This window comes from Python bivittatus, unplaced genomic scaffold (genome assembly GCF_059951505.1).
Source record: "Python bivittatus isolate LINGU-HERP-01145 unplaced genomic scaffold, Pbiv_v1 ctg000480_np1212, whole genome shotgun sequence".
NCBI classification, from domain to species: Eukaryota; Metazoa; Chordata; class Lepidosauria; order Squamata; family Pythonidae; genus Python; species Python bivittatus.
In genome coordinates, this window is record NW_028277075.1 from 104,687,874 (window position 1) to 104,710,494 (window position 22,621).

Consider the following 22,621-nt stretch of genomic DNA (forward strand, 5'->3'; position numbering starts at 1 on the left):
CTTTACTATTAAAGTCTTTAATTCATCTATTTTTTTGTGAGCATCCAGAAGCTGATCGAATATAGCAATGACTATTTGAGCTGCTAAGAAGCAATTTTTAGCAACCAGATCCAGGTCTCCATCTAAATTCTTCCTGATATAAACACCATCCTCCCCTCTATCTCTGAGTGAAGCCTCATTTTCAGAGTAAGGGCAATCATCCACTTCCCAGTCCACAGAGGAGTAAGAATTGCTAACGGAGGTTACAAGGGGAGAAGGAGAAGGAGACTTACGTGCTGTGTCCTTAAGCTGGAGCAGGTCCTTTATCTTTGGTTGCCTAAAAGTCATCGCAGCCTTGTCTTGTTTGGGGTTTCCTCTCGGCTGGATTTCCGGTTTATGCCTCCTTTTAATCTTTCTTTTCAAATTCTTTTTTGCTCCTGCTTTATAATTTTGCATCCTTGATTGCTGTTTGAAGTTAGGATAGCACACTAATGACTAAAACAGCTTGAATAAAACTAAATAAAAGCACTAAAATGAGTAGAAGTTCAAGAGCTCTTTACAGAGCTGTCACTCTATCGTCATCTTGGATCCCATCCATCCTGTTATGTGTTTAACTAAACGTGGCCAAGCACAATAACAGAGATAATTCAATGGAATAGGTAGAAGATACACAATCGGGAAGACAGACATTTACTAATCTAATAAATTAGTCTCAGCTCTAATGCATTGATACATTTGTTCTTATACATTTTGATACATTAGTCCCAATTCCCAAACAGTACAACACAGGATCCATACTCAAGTTGATATGGTCTTCTCATTTTTTGGACTAATGGCCCCAAATCACTGCTCATGATGTTCACGAACACACATTTTCAGAAGATAAAGTAGTGACCCTTCTCACCACACCATATGCTTTAATTCTTATCTCAAATTTACTTGTTCATGGGGGAGAAAGTAGAATCACTTCTAAACCATGCACAAATGCAAGCACCGTTCATTTTTATTTTCAAAGATCATCTTTTCAATATCAGCTTCTCATTTAAAAGAGCTTTTAAAACTTAAATGTCAGGTGGGGCAGAGAGCTTGGTGGATGCTGAGAGGTCTCTTGGATAGGCTGGTATCCATAGGCACAGGTGCAGGACTACAGGGATGGTCAGGGATGATACAGCTTTCCATCTTTGAACAAGTAAGTGATGGCCTGTGATTGATTCATGCTTGAAATGAGGATCATGATCTGTGAAAATTGAATCCATCATCTCTCGTGCTGGGTTCAGGGAACTAATGCTGCCATGCAATTTCTGTGTTCTCCTTGTTGAACTAAGATCATTCTTTCACAGTGAAGTTTCTAGTATTGGTGGAACTTTGTTCCACATAAGTATGTTCATTAACAACATTTTAGTTACATTCTTATTTATGACAGAGATTGAATTTCATATTATTTTAGAGATGAAAAATAATCAAGGAAATTACAATAAAAAAGTAATCTTTATTATTTTTGCAGATTGGTAATTATGTATAACATTATTGAGGATATTAGTAGCATTTCCTGCATGCAGTTCAACAATACAATATAAGTTGATAGTTTATTAAAAGAAAGCATCTATATTTAACATATCTCATATAAGAAACAAAATTTCTGGATGTATTTGGTTATATAATTTTGCTATTCTTTTCTGTGAAAAAATACTGATATATTTGCAATGATTCTATTAAAGCATGGAGTCAAATAAATATACACAGTTAGCATTAAATAATTCCAGGAAAAACTTTGTGTTTCTGAGAAAAAAATGCTACATTTTCTGATGCAGGCACAGCTAAAAAATAAACCAAATATTATATCCTTTTCTTACGGCAAAGAATAGCTGTCTGGAAGCTAGCAAAATTGGAATATTTCTTTCACAAATCATTGAATTATTGCATCTTGAAAATATTTGCAAGTACAGTTTAAAAAGCAGAAAGCTACAATTACCCGTCTCTTCTTCATTTCTTGTTTTCTGATGTTCTTCCATGAACAAGTGCTGTGGAAAGAATCTAACTTAAAAGGCTAAAGCATCAACCTGAAGATAAAATTCTTTCTTATTTTATGTACATAATGCTCAAAAATAACACAACTTGATCTTTACAATATTTATATTTCCTTATAAAATTCTAACCGCATTGTTTTCAACAGGTTTAGGCATTTGCAGTATACTCTGTACAGTGTGGCTATACATCAAATTTGTTTACTTAAAATGTTAAAATGTCAAACAGAAGAAAAACATCTCTCCAATATTGCTTAATGATAGGAGGGAATGAGGTCTTGTTGAACACTTTTTTCCACTTTACCTCTGACATACGGCTCCCTGCATTTAAGATTCTGGCCAGTCTAAAGAAGAGAAGCGTAGGCAATATAAACATGCATTGATAGAATCCGAACTACCTATAATGGTACAGAATACATCGTTTTACCTGCTGAAAGCTTGCACACTAAACTTATTGTGGTACATACATAATGTGCTCGGGTCATTATTCATTTGCTCAAACGTGCACCACAAGTAAAGGACTATTTACACAACAGAGGGCTCTTCATTAGACACACATATTGGCAACCCTGCTGAGAGCTGAAGATGGCTAAACTGTATTGCGGGAGAAAACAAAACAGACGTATAACGGGGTTGGGGTCTGTTCAGGACTGGTGTCGTGGAGAGGATGGCTGGAGGTCACACTGATGTAAGTGACACCACACAAGGCAAGACAAACGACCAAGACATAAAACCAGTAATTTCTGACTCCAGTTCTTTTGAGATTTAATTGTCTGTGCAAAAATAATCCATCTGTTTGGGACTAGAAAGGGGTTTAGAGTCATTTAAAGCCTTGTCTGGATGTAATGGAACAGGAATACGTTGATTAAGCACCTCAACACAGAACATTCCTTCAGCGTTAACAGAGTTGTTGAAAACCTGTTGCTCTTCCTAACTGAATGCTTTTCCCCCATGCATGATTGAGAAGTGCAGCATGCCTCCATGCAAATCATTTTGGTGTGCATATAAGAGAGTCATAGCATAGAACGCCTGGTCCTCATACTGGTAATTTACTACTTACCCCCTTCCCCAACATAAACCCCATTTACAAAAATAGTCACAATGTGTGAATAGAAACAAAGAAAAAAGTGAATCCACCAACCCAGATTTTGTAAAAAGATGACAAATATGGCAGTTGAAATGCAAACAGTAGATACATTGACTGTACTAAGAGTTGTATGCTTAACACACACGCACACACACACATACACACGCACACACCAAAAAAAAGTTAGTTTTTTCTTCCTCAATTCCTTTTACTGGTCCCTACAGTCTAATTAGCCATTTCTCTCTCCTCTTCAGCAGTGTCAGCTGGTAATGAAAACAGTAACCTCCTGTCATTCTTTCCACATTTTACAGTCATATTTTGATGATAAGGGGTTGCTGTCTTGTTAGAGGCACTGACCTTAGGAATACAGTATATTTGTAAAAACTGTCTGTTTGGCATAGACCACCTGGAGGAGTTCTATTGACACAACTACATTACTCACACAGGCTGTAAACAATTGGTCCCCCAATCGCATAGATTCTTATTTTTTCTTTTGTACATCTTTGCCTTCTTTTTCATGTTTTTCTTCAACTGGCTTGGTTACACGATCATAGGATGGTGGACAGATAGCTGTTGACATGGTCATGTCTGTTTTTTCGGTATAAGAGTTTTCATTCAACTTGTCAACGAGGAATTCGTCTTTAATACGTTGACTAGCCCCTCCTTCAATTTTATTTTTATTATATAAAAATGAAGCTTGCTTTACTGTTTGTCTCAGACGATAACGTCTGAAAGCCCGTTGGATAATGATAGCTGATAGCTCCTCTTGTTTCCTTTTTAAGGTAGTTGTGATGGGCTCATAGGAGGCTTTGGATGGATTTGACTGCATAAAGCGGTCTTCCATCTGAATGCGGAGAGCGTCCATCTCTCCACTCTCCCCCAGGACACGTTTGGTAAAAGCAAACAATATATCGAGGCAGTGAATCCTGTCACCACTCACCATGGGCAGGTCCATTGCAATAAGCTGAACCTTGTTTGGTTTGGGTAAGTGAAGAGGAGGCTCCAGAGCAGCTGCAAATTCTGAAAGTTTTTCAAATTCCATAAACTGAGTAGCATCTGGGTCAAACTTTTCCCAGACCTCATAAAACATCTCAAAATCATCCTCGCTCAAAGGCTCAGCACTTTCTTCAGTTGCCACACCAAAGTTTTCCAAAATGACAGCAATGTACATGTTTACTACAACTAAAAAGGAGATGATAATGTAGCTGACAAAGAAGAAAATCCCAACGGAAGGATTGCCACAGTCTCCCTTGACTGAGCTTCCCGGGTGGTCTTTTTTAGGGTCACAGTCTGGAGGCCCACTGTTCAGGATAGGTGCTAGCAAACCATCCCAGCCAGCAGAGGTGGTAATTTGGAAAAGGCAGATCATGCTGTTGCCAAAAGTTTCAAAGTTGAACATGTCATCAATGCCAACTTCTCTCTTCACATAGGCAAAGTTGGACATTCCAAAGATAGCGTAGATGAACATGACCAGGAAAAGGAGGAGACCAATGTTAAACAAGGCCGGAAGAGACATCATCAAGGCAAAAAGCAGGGTGCGGATCCCTTTTGCCCCCTTGATTAGACGCAGGATTCGACCTATCCTGGCAAGTCGGATCACTCTGAACAGGGTGGGGGACACAAAGTATTTCTCAATGATCTCTGCCAAAAACATACCTGTTAAAAATTAAACAAAGGAGTCAGGGAAATTGTTTGTCAGCATCAAAACCTTACCTTCTCTTATCAGAAAGTCCCTGCAGAAACTGATTTAAATTTACAAAAATTTGGATTCCAGTTTGGTTTGGGGATAGAAACAAGCTTGGTCTCCTTGATAACTGCCTTGGTAGAAGGATGGACAAGTGATTGTGCTCCTTAGTCCTGGATCATCTCAAGGATATTTGAGACTATTGACCAAAGCATTCTTCTGGATTATCTAGTTTCAGTTTGGGGTTGGGATTTGGAAGGCTCTGGCCTAGGGTAGCCTAAATCCAGTTTCAAAAGTAATACTGACAAACTTCTGCTCTCCCATTGGGATTTGGCCTGTGGGGTACTACCAAACTGTATCTTGTCTTTTGCGCTACAGTATTTAACATGTACATGAAAATGCTAGAACATCATATTTATTTAAAAACTGGAAAAAGTGTAATTCATCTACTTTGCCTGCTATTTTATCAGTTCCTTTGCTCACAAAGAGAGAATTACGTTTTCATTGCTTTGCAGAAATCAAGAATGTAGACTTGTACACTGACATTTCTTCTTTTCCTCTTCAGTACTGCCAATGTACATATGAATGTATATTAGAACAAATAAAGCTAACAAAACAAGCAGATAAAACAGGAGCTGATGCATAAAACAGAAAAAACAACAGTTAGTAAAAATGAAATCAAATTATAAGAGAAAGGGTTAAAGTAAGGGTGGGGGAGCTATCTGCATAAGCAGCTACATGATGGTTGCCACCTTCTCTGTTGACCAGAAAACCAAAAGTAATGCTAGTAGTTATTGATGACATTGTTGTAGATTCAGACATTCACAGGGATGAGGAGAATCTTCAGTTTTATGCTTCCTATTGTAGCCAAGAGCATCTGAATATTAACTTTAGGACACCCAAAATTATGTTTGTCAAAAGACTTGACTCTCACAAATGTCAAATTTGTTGAAATAATCTTGACCAAATAAAAATCTACAAATATCTGGAAGGTTGTTTTTTGGGCTACAGGCTTCTAGAAGGCCCATGCTAAGTTTGCTACAGCTAATTCCCAAACTTTATGGGTAACCTCATTTTTTCCCCCCACTCTAGAGGAAGATATTATGGATCTGCAGCTATCAAGGTATATGGTTTTGCCCCAATTAATGCAAGACTATGTTCGAGTGAATTTTTTTTCTCCTTACACAGTTTGAAAAACCCTGACATAAAACATTCCCAGTGGTACATTTCAACAGTTTCCCCACTCAGCAATGCAACAGGGAAGGTTTCGTTACATTCTGCCAAGGGAGCAACTTTGTCCTTGTGGAATGGGGGAAGTCCAAATAGTAAATCACATTCTCTTGCTTTGTTTGTACTATCATGACACCTACTCATTGCCCCCCTGATGAATCTTATAGCTGTTTACTCTTGACAGATTGGAACATAGCTAAGTTTTATACTGCTGCCTAAATGTTAACCCAAGGATCGGTTTGATAATTGTTAATTGATATTATTTACATAGATGTTGCATTCGATATAGGCAATCAGAGAACATGCTATTGATTCTCCCTTGCTACTTGTCTGATGCCATTGTACGCTATGACATGCATATCTGTATATGTACAGTATTACAGTTATTTGTCTTCTGTGAGGTATGCCTGTATCTTTATTTGTTTGATAAAGATAAATAATAAGATAGATAATAAAAATCTATGCATATGCGAAATTGCTAGAATGCATCTAGAGATCTGGATATCAAGTCACCAATGTAAATTATGATGATTGTTTAGTTTTTGTTTTAAATTTGTATGCTGCCCAGAGTCACGCGCAAGTGAGATGGGCGGCAATATAAATTCAATACCTATTAAGCCCAGATAAGCTACTGCATACTGAATGGGTACTTAGATTTAGCTTTAGACTGGATCAGGGTTAAGCTAATTCTAGATCTGGCTTTCATGAAATAGTTGGTTAGTTAATTTTATTGTTTTGGTCAGTGGCCAAAATTGAGTACAATTTTAAGAGAATTTGACATTGAAAGATGGGGACCTTATAAAAATAAAATAGGACATTAAAATTCTATGATACATAGAAGTAATTTATTAAATTACTAAAACTATTAAATAAATTACCTATTACTAAAAACAAAAACAAAAAAACACCTGGGAGCCAGTTCGGTATAGTGATTAAGGCATCAGGTTAGAAACTAGGAAACAGTGAGTTCTAGTTCCGTCTAGGCACAAAGCCAGCTGGCTCTCAGCCCTAGGAAGGAGGAATGAGCAAGCCAATTCTGAAAAACCTGATCAAGAAAACTGCAGGGACTTGTTCAGGTAGTCTCTGAGAATTGGACGCAATTGAACAAATTAAAAAAAACAACAACAAAAGCAATAACATACTTAATTTTTAAATATGGCTAAAATGTTTCTTTGGTGGCTAAAATGCTAGACTGTTAGTGCTAGGAAGACAGACATAAATAAATGAATATGAATTCATTAACTATAAATGTTATTTATTATTGTAAAATCATGATTCTACAATATTAAATGACATTGTTAGTTAATGAATTTATGTTCATTATGAATTGTTTTATATAATTATTTTATTGGGAATAAAATACTAATATCCTAACATACTGATCTATTAAATTACTGAGTGAGTATGTGTGTGTGGGGAGATATATACATAGTGTATATATACACACACACATACTCAGTAGTTTAATAAATTAATATATTAAGATGTTAGTATTTTATATACAAAGTAGTTTTATAATTTAATTAGCTTTAAGTATTTAGATTTGTTAATATTTTATTTTTTGTATTTGTATTGTTCAGTAGTCTGAACTATTTTATTAACCTCTATTAATCTTCTAGAAAATGTTTATGCATTTTAATTTGAGTCTTGTAACCTCTCCCAAAAATTGTATAAAATGCTGGTCAGTGACCGTGATACAGATGCTAGCATAAAATGACAATTTTAAAATTCAGCCCTCAAGGACTATGAGATAGTAAACAGGGAAAATTAACTATCTCATAATGAACAGCAATGGTGATTGAGCAGAATTTAGCTACTCTTCTGGCCATTATCTCTGGAGTATCTTTGTAAGGGAGGAAGAATAAGGCAGGCACCTGTTTTGCTGTGCCTGGTTGTTATAAGAGGCATGATTAAATATTTGTGGCAATTTAAATAAAAGGGGCAACAAAAGATCTGGGCTTTTATTGATTTAAGTTCCTCCAAGGCACGTGGACATAAATGATCTTGTACAGGTGTGCCACTGAATCTCCCTTTCAAAATTGCTAAGGTAAGACTATGAGTCTAGCTAATGTCAAAACTCTTTTGTGTGTTGGGAACAAAATATTGGTAAGGTATTCGGCCAACATGAAAGGTCTCCCTACCATGCTTTAGTTATAATTTTTGAAGTGAAGCTCAGATCTCACAACACACTTAGGGGGTTAGTGTGATATAATGAGTGTATTCTCCTGGTACAAGGCCTCATGGGACACCAGTGTGAGAGCCAGAACGACCAAGGTTAGATGGAAAGATCCTGAGGCCAACAGATCCATTACAGGAATTATACACATCTGTCAGTCAATCCTCTCACTGGTCTTAGTCCATTAGGACACACAGGAGGGAAAAAGATGTAAGATTTGAAGCTGCAGACTGAGATAGATGATAGATAGATAGATAGATAGATAGATAGATGGATGGATGGATGGATGGATGGATGGATGGATGGATGGATGGATAGATAGATAGATAGATAGATAGATAGATAGATAGATAGATAGATCTATCTATCTATCTATCTATCTATCTATCTATCTATCTATCTATCTATCTATCTATCTATCTATCTATCTATCTATCTATCTATCTATCTATCTGTCTTAAGGGGTACAGTCAGCAGTTGCTGGTTTTCTGTTCTATTATGTTTCCTTCTATTAGCTATACCAATGATCTTATCAGAGCCGAGTTCCCGAAGCTCTGCCTGTTAGCTTTTGAATTTGATTAATGGTGTGGGTGAGGCCTGACAAATAGACACTTCTTGAATAAAGTGGGTGGGAACCTCGTATTCCCAGATTGTGACTTCTGACCCAGTTAGTATGATTGTGTGCTGCTAAAACCTCTGGTAAGAAGATTTGGCTGGGTTGGCAGCTGACTGGGTTAAACATGTTGTGGGAAAAGGGTGATTGAGATCTGATAATTCGAGATCTAATAGCCTGTCTTGAATTTGCATCCTGGAATGAAATAAGATTGCATTGCCTAAGGCATCATGATTAACCTTTTTCTACAAATTATATGAAATACACTCAAATAACAGGCATCAATGTTCCACAAGAATAAATTATATAGGAAATGTATTGATTGGAAATTGAATAAGAAATAAAGCTAAACGTGAGATGATTTAAATTTGTTTGTAATAGTTCTTACCTACAATGGAAAGGATGACAACCACAAAGTCAAAAATGTTCCATCCAATTGTGAAATAATAATAGCGCAAGGAAATTAATTTGAGGACACATTCTCCAGTGAAAAGGACAATAAATATCAAATTAATGCGGTAGAGAATATCTTCTGTTTGTTTACTCTGATCATCTGTTTCTACCATCATGGTGATCATATTAAGGCAGATAAGAATCATAATACTGATGTCAAATACTTGTCTGGTCACAAAATCAAACACCATGCCTTGATACTTGTTCTGAAGTACAGAAGAAGAAACAGTAGTCAATGGAAATGATGGTGGGCATGTTTGTTTAATTAGAATTTGATTAAACCAAGTAGCTAATAAATACACAGTATGAGAATTCAGAAAACAAACTTTAAATAGCCCACTCTCCCTTCTCTTCTCCACCCATTAGCTTAAATCAAAATTATTTTTTGGATGTGAATAGATTGGATAATATTACTTACCCCTGGCCTAGGTATAGGTTTTTGAGGCTTTTTAGACCCCAATTTTTTCATTGCATTGTAGTACTTTTTCTGTTCTTCTGTCATAAAGATGTCTTGACCTCCAAAGTAATGGCATGAGATGAAAATTGGTTACAATCATATTCTCATATATAGCCCTTAAATGTAAAAGCATTTATAGAATATTACAAACTAAAAATAAACATTGGGCCTAATTTATTTTTATAATGAAAATGCTACACTGTTCTAACCATATTAAAAAAAAGGTGTTGTGTTAAAACTTCAGTTTATTTTCACAGCTTGTTGAATAATAATTTTACTTAAATAACTAGCTCATTTCAGTAGGTATTATTAAATATTTTATTTAGAGGCTAATGTGTAAGAAATATTTAGAGAAAAGGAGAATCACAGTGTTCATAGGTGGAAATAAGGGGAAAGGGAGAGAAATCTACAACTTATGGCAGTATTTTCTTGTAATATTTAAAGACAACTTTTATCTTGTTTCCAGAAGCAGCCCAAGGCCAGCTTTAAGTCAACATGAATGTAGTACCACAACATAAGGCCACCCACGAGGACTTTCTATAGCTCATGGGGAAAGAACCTTCAGAAGTCAGTGATAATTGCTCAGTAGGTCTGGTGTGGGCCATCTTCTCCCATCTGGCCACTGAGCTCTATGCCTCCATAGCCATTTGTGCTGCAGTTACAGCTCTTGCACAGCTATTTTTTTCTTTTGGGGGAGCAGAGGTAAATGGCCAAGAACACTGACCTCATGTAAGACCAAATTGCAGGTCTTCCAGGAAGTTGACATTCCCATTGTTACATAGAATTAAAGCATCCAAAAACTTCTATCAGTCCAGTGTGAAATTGCACATATGGGTTCCTGTAATTCATATTAGTGTTGCTGTTGTTGTTAAGAAGATGCTGGGTGGAAAAGGGAAGGATGGTGGGGATTCTGCCAGTTGTTGCCCTGAAACTTCCCACATTATAGTGTATACTGAGCCATGGCATGGTAAATGTAGGGTGTGAGGTCAGCACTTTTCTATCAGGATACTTTCCTCCTGCCTCATGGATGGGACAAAAGCACATTAACGCAGACTTGAACAGGCCTACGCAATTATGAATGAACGGTCATCATCAGAAATCTGTGCAGAAGAACATCTTAACGTCTGGTGTTGAGAAGGGATGGGTGAACACACAACCTTACATTGTTGAACTATAACTCCCAGCATCTCCAACCACTGGTCAATTTAGCATCTACAGCTGGGCCCCAAAGCTCTGACTCTCGCTACAAGCAAACAGGGGCTGTTGTTGTAGCAGAGTCCTGGGAAATCTCTCTAAGGACTACTCTGATAGGAGCTCTTATTACAACTGACCAGACAGATGGGAGGAGGAGTGAAATGCCTTATAATAGTACATCATTTAGGCATATGTAATCGGTAATGTTATGCCAACTTGCTAGGCCTCTGCTATACTAAATGTTCTGCCTCTCTTGAAACACAGAAAAAAACCAAGCCAAAGCATTGAACATTAATGGGGTTAAATTACATATAAGCATAGGGCAGTACTAAGACCAGATGAGAAAGGAGGAAAGTTGGGTATCTATGTGGCAACCGAACTCTGTAAAAATTTTTTTACTGAAACAATGAATATAATTCAGCATGATTGTAACTGAGAGCCAGTTTGGTATAGAAGTTAAGGTGGTGGCCTAGAAACCAGGAGACCAGAAACCAGGGAATTCTAAGCCTCCCTTAGGTATGAAAGCTGGCTGGGTGACTTTGGGCTGGTCACTCTCTCTCTGTCCAACCCACCTCACAGGGTTGTTGTTGTGGGGAAATAGGAGGCAGGAGTATTAAGTACGTTTGCTCTCCAACAACATTTTATCCTTTTTTATATATAACTCAAGATGGCAATCAATGTCCAATTAACTGTACAGTACAGATGGACCTAAGTCTAAGTAAGAATAGGTTAGATAAGGACTGCAGACTCAGACAAGCTGCTCACATGAAAGCTGTGCAGGCAAGAAACAGAAGCTGACAGTCAAGGTGACCTGGAGACAGATTATTTAGAGAACAAGTGGCAAAGTTCAGATCAATTCTAGAAAAAGCAAAGTATTGGCAATGAATATCTAGAAAGACAAGAAGGATGAACATGAGAATTCCAAAGCAAGGCATGCTGGGGGCCGGAGATGCCTGGACCTGGGATCCAAGAGGAAACCAAGGTCTAGAGAACAAGATTGGCATTATGGAAGGTCCCCAAAAGCTTGCTAGAGTTTCTAGAAACTTAGGGAAGCATTCAAAAGTTACAAACAATTTTTGGAAAGCTCTCAGGTCAAACAAAGTCATCAAAATTCTGAGAATCCCCAAAATAGTCCCAAACAGGGAAAGAGAGAGTTCTAGATGCACAAGTATAGATCAGTGAGGAAGCTCAGGAGGAAAGATCTTTAGTGATTGTTTAGGACTGAGCAGTCTGAAAGATCAGCTGGTTCTATGCCCAGGTTTAAAGCTATGCTAAAATAATAGCATTGAGATAAGAGTGATTGGGGGAAAGATGGGCGCCTTCTCCTTTTTTGCTTTTGATTATCCTGTACTTCTTGGGGTGTTTAATTTTGGTCTCTGTTACTGCATGAAACATACTGAACTGAAGATGTGCCTCAAAAATCCATTCTTAGATCTTGCATACAAACTCCAGAAAAAACTCTCTAGCTTTCACAGATTCCTCTGGGCTCAGAGCACGGCCTCTCTTTCTTTATCACATGATAGAGAAAGGAAAGTGCCTACTCAGAATGGAGGGAAAGTCAGCTCTGCTATATATTATGTAAATTATCAGCACTTCAGACAGCAACTCTTCCCCTTCCAAAGATTCTTGGGTTTCACTGCTGTATCAAATGATTTTTCCCTCCAAGGCCGCTTTTCTACTGGCCTTAGGAGAAACAAACCACATCAGTCTATCTCAGCCATGATTTTCAGCATAGATCTTATGCCACTCTAAATTCTAACAAAATGTATTCCGAAGTTAGCATTTGAAAAAACTACACAGTTTCCCAAATATCTAATACTACACATCTGCGCTAATGCGGACCCTAATTGTCATGTTTCCTCAAGACTTCTGAAGTGAACAAAAGTCTTATTCAAACATTTGAGCAGCTGAGGAATTCCTCTTCCTAAATACTTAAGTTATGAACAACAAAGTTAAGCTAGGAGCAGCTGCAAATTTGAGTCCAAAATAAAAGCTATTATTTCTACTGCCAGAACAGAATGATGAAATGTTACAATTTGTTTGATTAAGTTGAAGAACTCACTTTGCCAGTATGTGAATTTTCTGTCATACATTCCAAAAGATCTCATTAGCACATGATTCTTATATACAATGACAGCAATCAAGATAATTAGTTTGATTATGGATTCTTAAGCTCATGATTGACAACCATTTCAGACCAGTTGCATCATTGCATGATAGACCAACCATTGCTCCAAATTTTGCAATAGAATTGACAAGCTCACACTGATTCTTGGAGAACATTTTGCATTCTTGAATAACATCTTGTAAGAATTCTGCATTCTGCACAAATGTGAAAGGTTTTCAAACTATTAAAGGGTATCTTAATTTAATATGAAGAAGTTGCAGGAATGGTTTTGGAAGTGACGGATGCCCTGGCATGTTTGCAAGTGACATGTTTCCGCTCTGACTAATGCAAGCCAAGGAAGAGAATTACAGATGTTCTGATATCGGTTTACCATTTCTGTAAACAAATTATGTCTGAGACCAGTCACACAGTTCCTTCTCATTTTAACATTGATAAAAAGCAGATTCAAAGAGAATGGTTGGATTATTTTTAATTTAATAAATTAATATTTAGTGTAAATTAATCCTATGATTTAAAATGGGATGGGGTAGGAGGGAGATGTGTGGATAATGTTCAGGTATGAATAATATTGATAGACGCTATGATAAACATTAAAGCCTCCAGTGTGAGAGAAAGGGACGGGATACAACTGAATATTCAAAAGTTGAATTCAAATGCTGCTATTTATATTCTTTGGGGTTTTGCAAAGAAAAACTCTTTTCCTTTCATACTCTTCAGGGTTTTGTATATTTGTAGGTCTCTTCACTTACTTATAAGTCTGAGTTATCAATTCACATAGGTCATAACTCTGGCTTTAAAAATGATATATATAAATACTTATCTTCTTTTTTTGTTGATTGAAGTTATCTATGATGACACCAATAAATAGATTCAGGGTAAAAAATGATCCAAAGATGATAAAGATGACAAAGTAAATATACATATAAAGGTTATCTTCATACTTAGGCTGTTCAAGTACCTACAAAATAAGTAACATGAGAGCAAAATCAGAAAAAACATATTTACTGAAAACATACAAGTTAGCATTAATTTAAAATATATTCACAAGGGCTATATCTTTATAGTAATTATCACGGAATTCCTCATATTATAACATCAGGGCATTATTTATATACATAAAGGCATTATTTAATGTTACCAAATTTTCTGTTCATGTGTTGCTAACAGATAAACAACATTCTAGTGATTTTACATCACCCGAAAAATCCAAAGGACTTACTTTTCTTGAATCAACTGCTGCATACATAATATCCATCCATCCTTTAAATGTGGCCTGTATCCAAAAATATTTAAACATATAAATGATGGCAATCAATTTTATCCATCTTAATTTCTATCAACGACAGAATATTCCAACAGAAATATTTTTATATATACTAACACAACAAATGAGATGAGTTTAAAATTTTGCTTTTAATGAACTGGATAAGGTGTGTTCTCTCATAGAAATTTCATATTGTTCAATGAAGTTAAGTATGCATAGGATTCAAGGGGTCATAGGTTGTGTACGATTAGCATCTTCCAGCCTAAGCTCTAAGAATGTTAACCATACAAAGTCCTAAAGGAACATATTTAAGGCCCATTCTCCAGTCTCCAACCATATTCCTGACCCATGCAGAAATTCAGAGAAAATAAAATAATTTTTCTTTTTCTTTTATACCCCTGGAAGAGGAAAGGAACATGTCCTCATGTCTGCCCTCCTCTCCACAGTTTTCAGGGAAATCATCACAGGCCAAGGATATGGCTAGAGTTCCCTGCCCTACAACTAGGTTTATTACACTGAATTTCACTTCACCTGAATTTGGTCCCAAATAAAAATAAAAATGAATGATTCCATTGTCTTCCATTGCTGGAGACTTACCACTTTTAGATAAGTCAGGATCAAATATCATTTAAAACCCAATGTTTGGGTATACTAATTATACAAAGCTTAGATACAAAGTATGTATATCTGAAAATGGGGAAATAGGACACCTTACCACATTATCTGTTTGTTAACTGAAAATATTTGTATGCAGTTCCCTAAGATAAAGTTCTCTGAACAACTGAACAAATAAGGATTAAAAGCACAGTGTAATATAGCAACAGAAACCACACTCATTAGCAAGAAAGGTTTTAAACGAAGACGTTTGGACTTCAGAAATTATTTGAAAAGTCTGGATGAACAAAAAGGTTTTCTCTTGATACTGAAAAAAATTATAAAGACATTACTAGGAAAGGACCTCATTTTATTAGACAAGGAAATTTAAAGTAGATTCTTTTAAGGTCTTATCTTGCAGCATGAACAAGTTAAAAGAAAAGCAAGCCTTTCATCACTACACTTTCAAACACTGTAAACTGGAAATCCTTGCTGATCTACTGCAAATTATTGAAGAATTCCAGTAAATTGTGACCTACATCTGGACTTTACTTCCCTCTCTATTACAGATAAAATGTCTGTATCTAAGTGAAGCTGCAACTGTCTCAGCAGGCTCTGAGGATGGGGTGTGGGGGGGGGGCACCAAGGGAGATCAGAATGATACCAGCAGTGTTGCAACTTTGTAGTGCAAATTCTGCCCTTTTTCTGCATGCAGTGTGATGTCATGCAGACCCCCCAAAGAGGCAGAGTTTGCAGTGCAAGGTTGCTTTCGTCAGAATGATAAAAGTGACAAGTTCCTGTGGATATGGCTAGACTGCTGGTGTTCTAAATTGCCTAGCATTGGCATGATAATTGCTTGAGAAAAACATTCAGATAAAAATAATGGAATTGGGAAAGTTTAGCTACTATTAGTCAAATAAATAATATGATTGTTTTTCCAGATCATCGTAAGATGCTGTGATGGACTAGTATCTCGCCTTACTGTTACTGCTGCTATTTTCATGATCACAGCATAGAACCCTTATTAAGATCCTGGTATTACTCACACTGAAAAGGAGATATAAAATTGGATTATATATATATATATTTTCAACCTCTCTAACAGGTAGACATAACCTGGCATATTGGTTAAAACTTGCTAAATTATACCAATCAGTTGTATTGGCACAACTAGTCTTGTAGACAAAAGTACAGGGCCAACCCAGCTGAATGAGCAGGAAGTCCATCCCAAATTTAGCTGTGCTGGCTTATCACATTTTGAAGCAGGGATGGAAAGCACATGACTGTCTAAAGAGGGGAGGCAGAAGTCCATCAAATGAACTAAAATGACTTGACTTCCCCATGGAACATCCAGTAAGCTTAAACACAATCAAAGGGGAACTTATATTCCAGGAACCATTGTGTCTGATCAAAATATACATGCCTTATTTGATCAAACTAACTTTTTGCTATGCACTAAATAAACAAGAAGCCTTTAAAGAATTTTCACTTACTACTTGCAGTAAAGAAAGATACCCAAATCCTACATTATCAAAGTTAACTTTCACATTTTTCCATCTGGCAGTTTCATTTGCATGTATGAGATTCTCACACTCAGTCTTATTGGCAACTTCATCAATTCGGAACATGTCGCCAGTTGTGGTATTAACACAGTAGTAGAATTTGCCAGCAAACAAGTTTACTCCCATTATGCTGAAAATCAGCCAGAATATAAGACAAACAAGAAGCACGTTCATGATGGATGGAATTGCTCCAAGAAGGGCATTCACAACCACCTAGTACACAAATACGGGAGGAAAAGAAAACAGTGTAAGAATGGGTGCAAAATTAATTATTCTGTTGCCTGAATGCATAATTGACTACCTTTTAAAATTAAAGCAAGTTCTAAAAGACCAAGCACTATTTTAAGTTTAACAGAGCAATGTTTTAAAATAACTTTCATATATTCAGCAAGACAAAAGATGAGAAAACCAAACTATCTAGATTAAAACAAAAACACTAATAGTGCTAATAGTATTATGAAGACTGTTGATATCTATAAAAAAAGAAATAGATGTAAAAATTTCATAGAAAATAATATGAAAACTAAACTACAAGAAAATAAATTAGTTATTATAAACAAAAATGAATGTATTCTTTCTCCAAAATTAAAACCAGAAATATCAAGAATATTAAGTAAGTCAAATCAAAATTAGCATATTTCAAGGAGTGAACTTAACCATGCATTTTTATTACAAAGATTAATTTCTTTGCATAAGAAAGCCAGACACATTTGCAACATGTGCTTATCTAAGTAATCACATAGGTTATTTCAAGCTCCAGTCTTTATTAAGCAAATAAATCTATTTTAATTAAACATTTTGTGAAAAAATAAAGAGATGAAAAATTCATAAATCAATATAGGGGTATGACTGAAGAATCCAGAAACACTGAAGTACAGCATAAGATATTACCTAATTCCTTAATTATAATACCTATGAAAATTTATTTTAAAAAGATTGGGGATGAATGCTATCAAGAAACATAAGGAGGTGAATATTAAGACCCCATGAGCAGAATCATAGTAGAAATATGGGTCTATGGTACATTTGGTCCCTAAGGAAAAGGGAATGACTTTTGCTGTTTGTCTCCTTGTTCTCAAGTTCCCTGAAGATCTATTCCCATGGAGCTGCTCTACTGGGTAGAGAGAATCAGTGGATCTTTTGTTTTTGTGGAGCCTCTGGTGGATCAAAGCTCCTTCCATAAAAAACATGGCACCTTTGGAGATCCCTGGTTAGATGTCCTAACCAAAGCTGCTGCAGGGTTGTATTGGGGCGGGGGGCGGGAGGAGGGAAGAGAAATTACGTAAATATTGAAGCATGCAATAGACTGTTTTCTATATTAAATAGTATATTAAACATCACATTCAAAGAGTGCTTTAATTGTGAAATCCCTTTCCCTAAATTCAGAAAAGCACTAACATTAGCACATTTCAATGTCCTCTCAAGGGCAGTTCCGGAAGGCAAATATAAAAAAGTTCTTACAAGCTAAGATTGTGACCTTGTTCAGAAGGATCTATCCACAGTTCATGCCCTGTTTACTGGGTCTTCTATATGGATAACTCCCTATTTGGTGAAATACCTAGACAATTTTGATATATTTATGTACAGTACAGTGACTTTCATCAGACTAGTATGATTTCATTTCTTTGGATGTGGCTAAATTTTGTTATACCATCTGTAAAACTCGGCATGTTCTGATCACCTCAGCTACAGTACCGAGCTATAACTTTTATTTTATTTGAAATCAAAACAGTTTAATTATGTAAATTATTTTATTAACTTGAGGAATTCTGGTCAGTGACCATAATAAAGACTATTACAATTAAAACACTTCCTAACAGAGGAGTTGATCTGTTTATAAAATTGTTTTTATTAGCAAACAAGAACACCAGCAAAAGTGCAGACTTCTATGTCTATTCTGTCCTGCTTTTGTAAGGCAATAGACTCATACATAACTCTTTTTAAACATCAGAATTGGTTCTATTTGTGATTTGTGAAGAGTCATGTTAAAAATTGTAATAAGATAGTATCTCACAATACAAGAAATTTTAGAAGAACAGGATTCAGAAGAACTGGATTCCTTCATGAGCACCAATTTGCTGGCCACCTCAGTCAGCAGATGTTGAGGGATAAAGAATAGATAGGACCATATTTGCCAGGTGACCTGCTTTGCAACACTGAACCTTCCCTGCGTCCTTCAGCTGCAGTGAAGGATGCTACCCATGTTGAAACAAAATTCAACTGCAAGTATACTTGGTGTTTTTCATGGAATGGGGCTACAGCAAGCAAAATGCTTCAGGCAGATCTTGTTCAGTCACTGTCATATTGGACGTAGCACTGTTGGGAAATACTGTGCTCCCTCCATCTCACACAGTTCATCATTGTGAATGTGAAATATTAGATTTGTAAGCATTTAGCGAAGGAGCTGTGGAAGTATTCCCCGATTCTTCTCTACATAGTCAAAAATACACAGTCCTTTCTTACTCCAAACCCTTCTCAGCTGAACTGTATTTTTGTTTTTCTGCCTTGAAAAATAGAAGAGGCAGCATGTTCTGTCCATGGATACTATTTGCAGTTCTTAAGAGACCATGAAGATAGCAGCAATGATTGCCATCTGGACTGCATTACATAAGGGGCAGCGCTGCCAGGGTCCTACTCATACAAATACAGAAGGAGCCTCTATTTTTAGCCTTCAAGGCTGGTCCTGTTTACCTTGAGAGGAAAAGAAAGGGTCATGGTCAACTCAATAATGAAACCCAGCCTTTAAACCACGTACTTTTCAACTCTAGCATCCCAATGGGTTTCATAGTTGATTGGAAATTTACACATTAGCAAAATTTCTAAGCCATTCTATAATGCAAATGCCTTTTAACCCTTTAAGATTTATATGAGGACAATCCTCACATCTGAAGAATTTCATCTAAGGAAAAGTTATTACTGTCAGACAGAAAACAATGGGAACATAAGAATGTTCTTATACTGTATATAATATTCACTGGCATCATCCCAAATTGTGATGAGCTGAGGTGGTAGAGAGCATCCTAGGTAGCGGAGATGAGAAAGAGCAGCCTCACCATGTTGTCATCTGATAAATGGGGGTGAGTGGGGGATGGGAGGTGGTGCAATAGGCCCACTGTGGTTGCCATTGTGGGAGAATACCCATTTCATGCCCACCAGTTCCAAAAGATTAGGGTGTGCAGGTTTAGATGAAGTAGCAATTATCTAAACTAACTTGCATAAAACCCAGTTAATAATTACAGACCCAACATGCATTACCAAAACCTGGCTGAGTGAGGGGGATAATGTTGCCTTGTCAGAGATGGGTCCTTCAGCAACCTTGACATCAGGGCTGGGGGGTTGGGGAAGATGCCTCTGTTAAGGACACCTTACTAGTGGTCAGGGACCCTGTTTTTGAATGCAGTGTGAGTGCCTATATATCAGGTTAGGCTTAGAGACAAGCTTGCAATCCCGTTGGTGTACTAACCAATCCTTTCCTGAGCTGCTGGAACTGGCCTCTGGGCTAGTGGTAGAGAACCTCCACCTCTTGGTATTGGGAGAGTTCAACCTACCTACCTTGGGGACCAGCTCCAATAAAGCTCAGGAGTTCATCTCTTCCATGGTGGGCATGTTTCAAGTATTCTCAGGCCAGACTCATGTGGGTGGTCCCTCTTTGGACATTACTTTTGTCTCTGAGCAAATGGTTGGTGATCAGGAGAGGGAGTGGATTTCTATCACCCCACTGCCATGGTCAAGTCACATCCTGATCCACTGTAGATGCCTAATGAGACCAACTGGTTTCTAAATGGCTTTGGAGAGTCCCTAGCTGTTTGGTAGGCAATTTTATCCAATGATTGTTGCCAAATGGTGGCAGGAAGTGCACTGAGTGCTGGAAAGTATAATCCCCAAACAACCTTTTCCTGGTGGTCAATCTCAATTGGTACCTTCATTTTCTGAGACCTTCTGGGAAGTGAAGCACCAGAAACAATGCCTGGAGACAAGACGTGAATCTGACTGAGCACAGTTACACACTTATATTTGGGCCCATACCATGGCAATAAGAGAGGTCAAATGCGCCTACTTCTGCTCTCTTATTGCATTGGCGGCTGTCATCCAGTAATCTTATTTAGAATGACCAGCTCTGCTTTTTAGGGAAGGTTGTTCCTAAAAGAAGCAGATTATTTGGACCTTTTTAGTCAGGATCCAGGTCCAGGTATGGTACAGAGTCAGCATTGGTCTCTCTTGGATGACCTATGTCAGAACTTGGATGGGGATAATGCATCTCTCATCTTTTTTGGACCTCTGGGTATGTTTTGATACCATCAGTTATGGCACCTTACTGGATTGCCCACAGAGGTTGGGGATCGGAGGCATTGTTTTGCAGTTGCTCCTGTCCTTCCTCACTGGGTGGATGAGAGGTCAGTTCAATGGCCTCTGATATGTGGGGTGCTATAGGATATGTGGGGTGCTATAGGAATCATTTCTCTTTCTCTTGCTTTTTAACAGTGATATGAAGGCACTGGTGAAGTCATCTGATGATTCAGGATGCTTACATCGCTGCTCCAGGCTGTAAGAGAGATGTCCTACCTGGTACCTGGAGACCAAAGAGCTGGATGGGAGAGAACAGACTGAAGGTGCACCCAAGTCAGAGTTACTGTTTTGTGCACTAGGATTCCCTGTTATCTCTAGATAAGACACTATTTACACAGGAACACGTTCACAATTTTGGGCCCTTCTAGTGGCTGTGGCTAGAGGGTCTTATGCCCAGCTTCAGTCAGTACACCAACTGTGACCCTACCTTTTGCAGGAAGACCTAGTTACAGTAACTCATGACATCATGACCACCTGATTCAGCTGCTGCAAGGGTCTTTACCTCAGGCTACCCTTAAAGGCTACTCAAAAACTGAAGAAAATGCATACTAACTGGCGCCTGTGTTCAGAACACCTAACACCTATTTGTGGGTCCTACATTGGCTGCCAATTGCTAGGGAATCCTGGGAGTTGAAGTCCACACATCTTAAAGTTGCCAAGGTTGAGAAACACTGACTTAGATCTTTCAGGGAGCAGTTGCTTGCAGTCCCACATTTGGAGAGCTGAGAAAGCCAAGGCTGCTTTTTTGTGGCAGCACCATTGCTCTGGAATGACCTCTCTATGGAGATCAGACTCCCCTCTCCCTGCTGCCTTTTAGGAAACTACAGAAAACAGAAAGATTCTGGAGGGCATTCTCTTAACTTAAGCCCTGTGCCATCTTTCAGATTTTACTTTTTGCTTTTGCTTTTCTTTTTTCGTTGGGAGCTTTTATGGTGTAATTTTTTGTTTTTATGTGTACTGTGGATATTATAACAGCTGTTATATTGTACACTCTGCAAGCTGCTGAGAGTTGTTAGATTGTGGCAAATGCAAGTTTAGTAAACAAACAAACAAACAGACTGGAGAAGAACTAAGGTCAAATCACTATTATTGGAGGTTTGTACTGAGAAATCAGATGGGGCAGACTGATGGCATGACAATTGGACTACTGCAAAAGAATGGAACCAGTCGATGATTTGAGTAAATTGTACTAGAACATTAAGGGAATTACTTTCATGTACGTATTTTTGGTAATCAGGAATTTTAAGACTCTGTGATTTGCTGATGGTACTGCATCTTTTCCTCACAAGGAGCCAGTACTTTCAAAATGAGATACTGTAGTAGAACTGGTTAAACTTTAAACTTTGCATTTGAGATTTCTTTGGCCTTTGCATATGTTTAAATGCTCATTGTTTCATAAGTGACTAACAAAACATGACTAAAAAAGAAAAAAAACCCCATAGGTGTTAATGTTTTATATATTGTGTATATATTCATGTAGACTATATAAGTAAGCACTGCTGAATTCATCAAGGTTTTCTCCTAGTACATTGTGTTAAGACTGCAACCTTATTGCCTGAAAAAGTACAATGTCTGAATCTCCACTTAGACCACTGAAAATTACGGGACTTGATTTAGCAATGATTAACAAGATCCACTGATATTAATATCCCATTACTTTCAATGGGGCTTGTGAATTATTACTGTTGCTGTTAATGTTACTGTAATTATAATTTGTTTGCAATTTCAGTGCAAGACATTCATTTTTTAAAAATACTTTTTACTTGCATGAAATTTTTGAGGGAATTTGTCTCTAGGAAATCAAATATGAAAAAGGTACAAAAGTTATA

The 22,621-nt window shown here is 37.3% G+C and overlaps 1 protein-coding gene across 2 annotated transcripts in view; it reads right to left on the minus strand.

The window, feature by feature from the left end:
* Positions 1–3,571: 3,571 nt before the first annotated feature.
* Positions 3,572–22,621, minus strand: part of LOC103062393 (sodium channel protein type 1 subunit alpha) — a 63,107-nt gene continuing 44,057 nt past the window's right edge. For both annotated transcript variants that reach the window (XM_088145189.1, XM_088145190.1), the window contains 6 exons: positions 16,377–16,658; positions 14,245–14,298; positions 13,846–13,983; positions 9,665–9,769; positions 9,182–9,452; positions 3,572–4,746 (listed from right to left, as the gene is read on the minus strand). In XM_088145189.1, coding sequence (XP_088001315.1) covers positions 3,572–4,746; positions 9,182–9,452; positions 9,665–9,769; positions 13,846–13,983; positions 14,245–14,298; positions 16,377–16,658 — 2,025 coding nt within the window. The remainder of the gene's footprint in view (positions 4,747–9,181; positions 9,453–9,664; positions 9,770–13,845; positions 13,984–14,244; positions 14,299–16,376; positions 16,659–22,621) is intronic.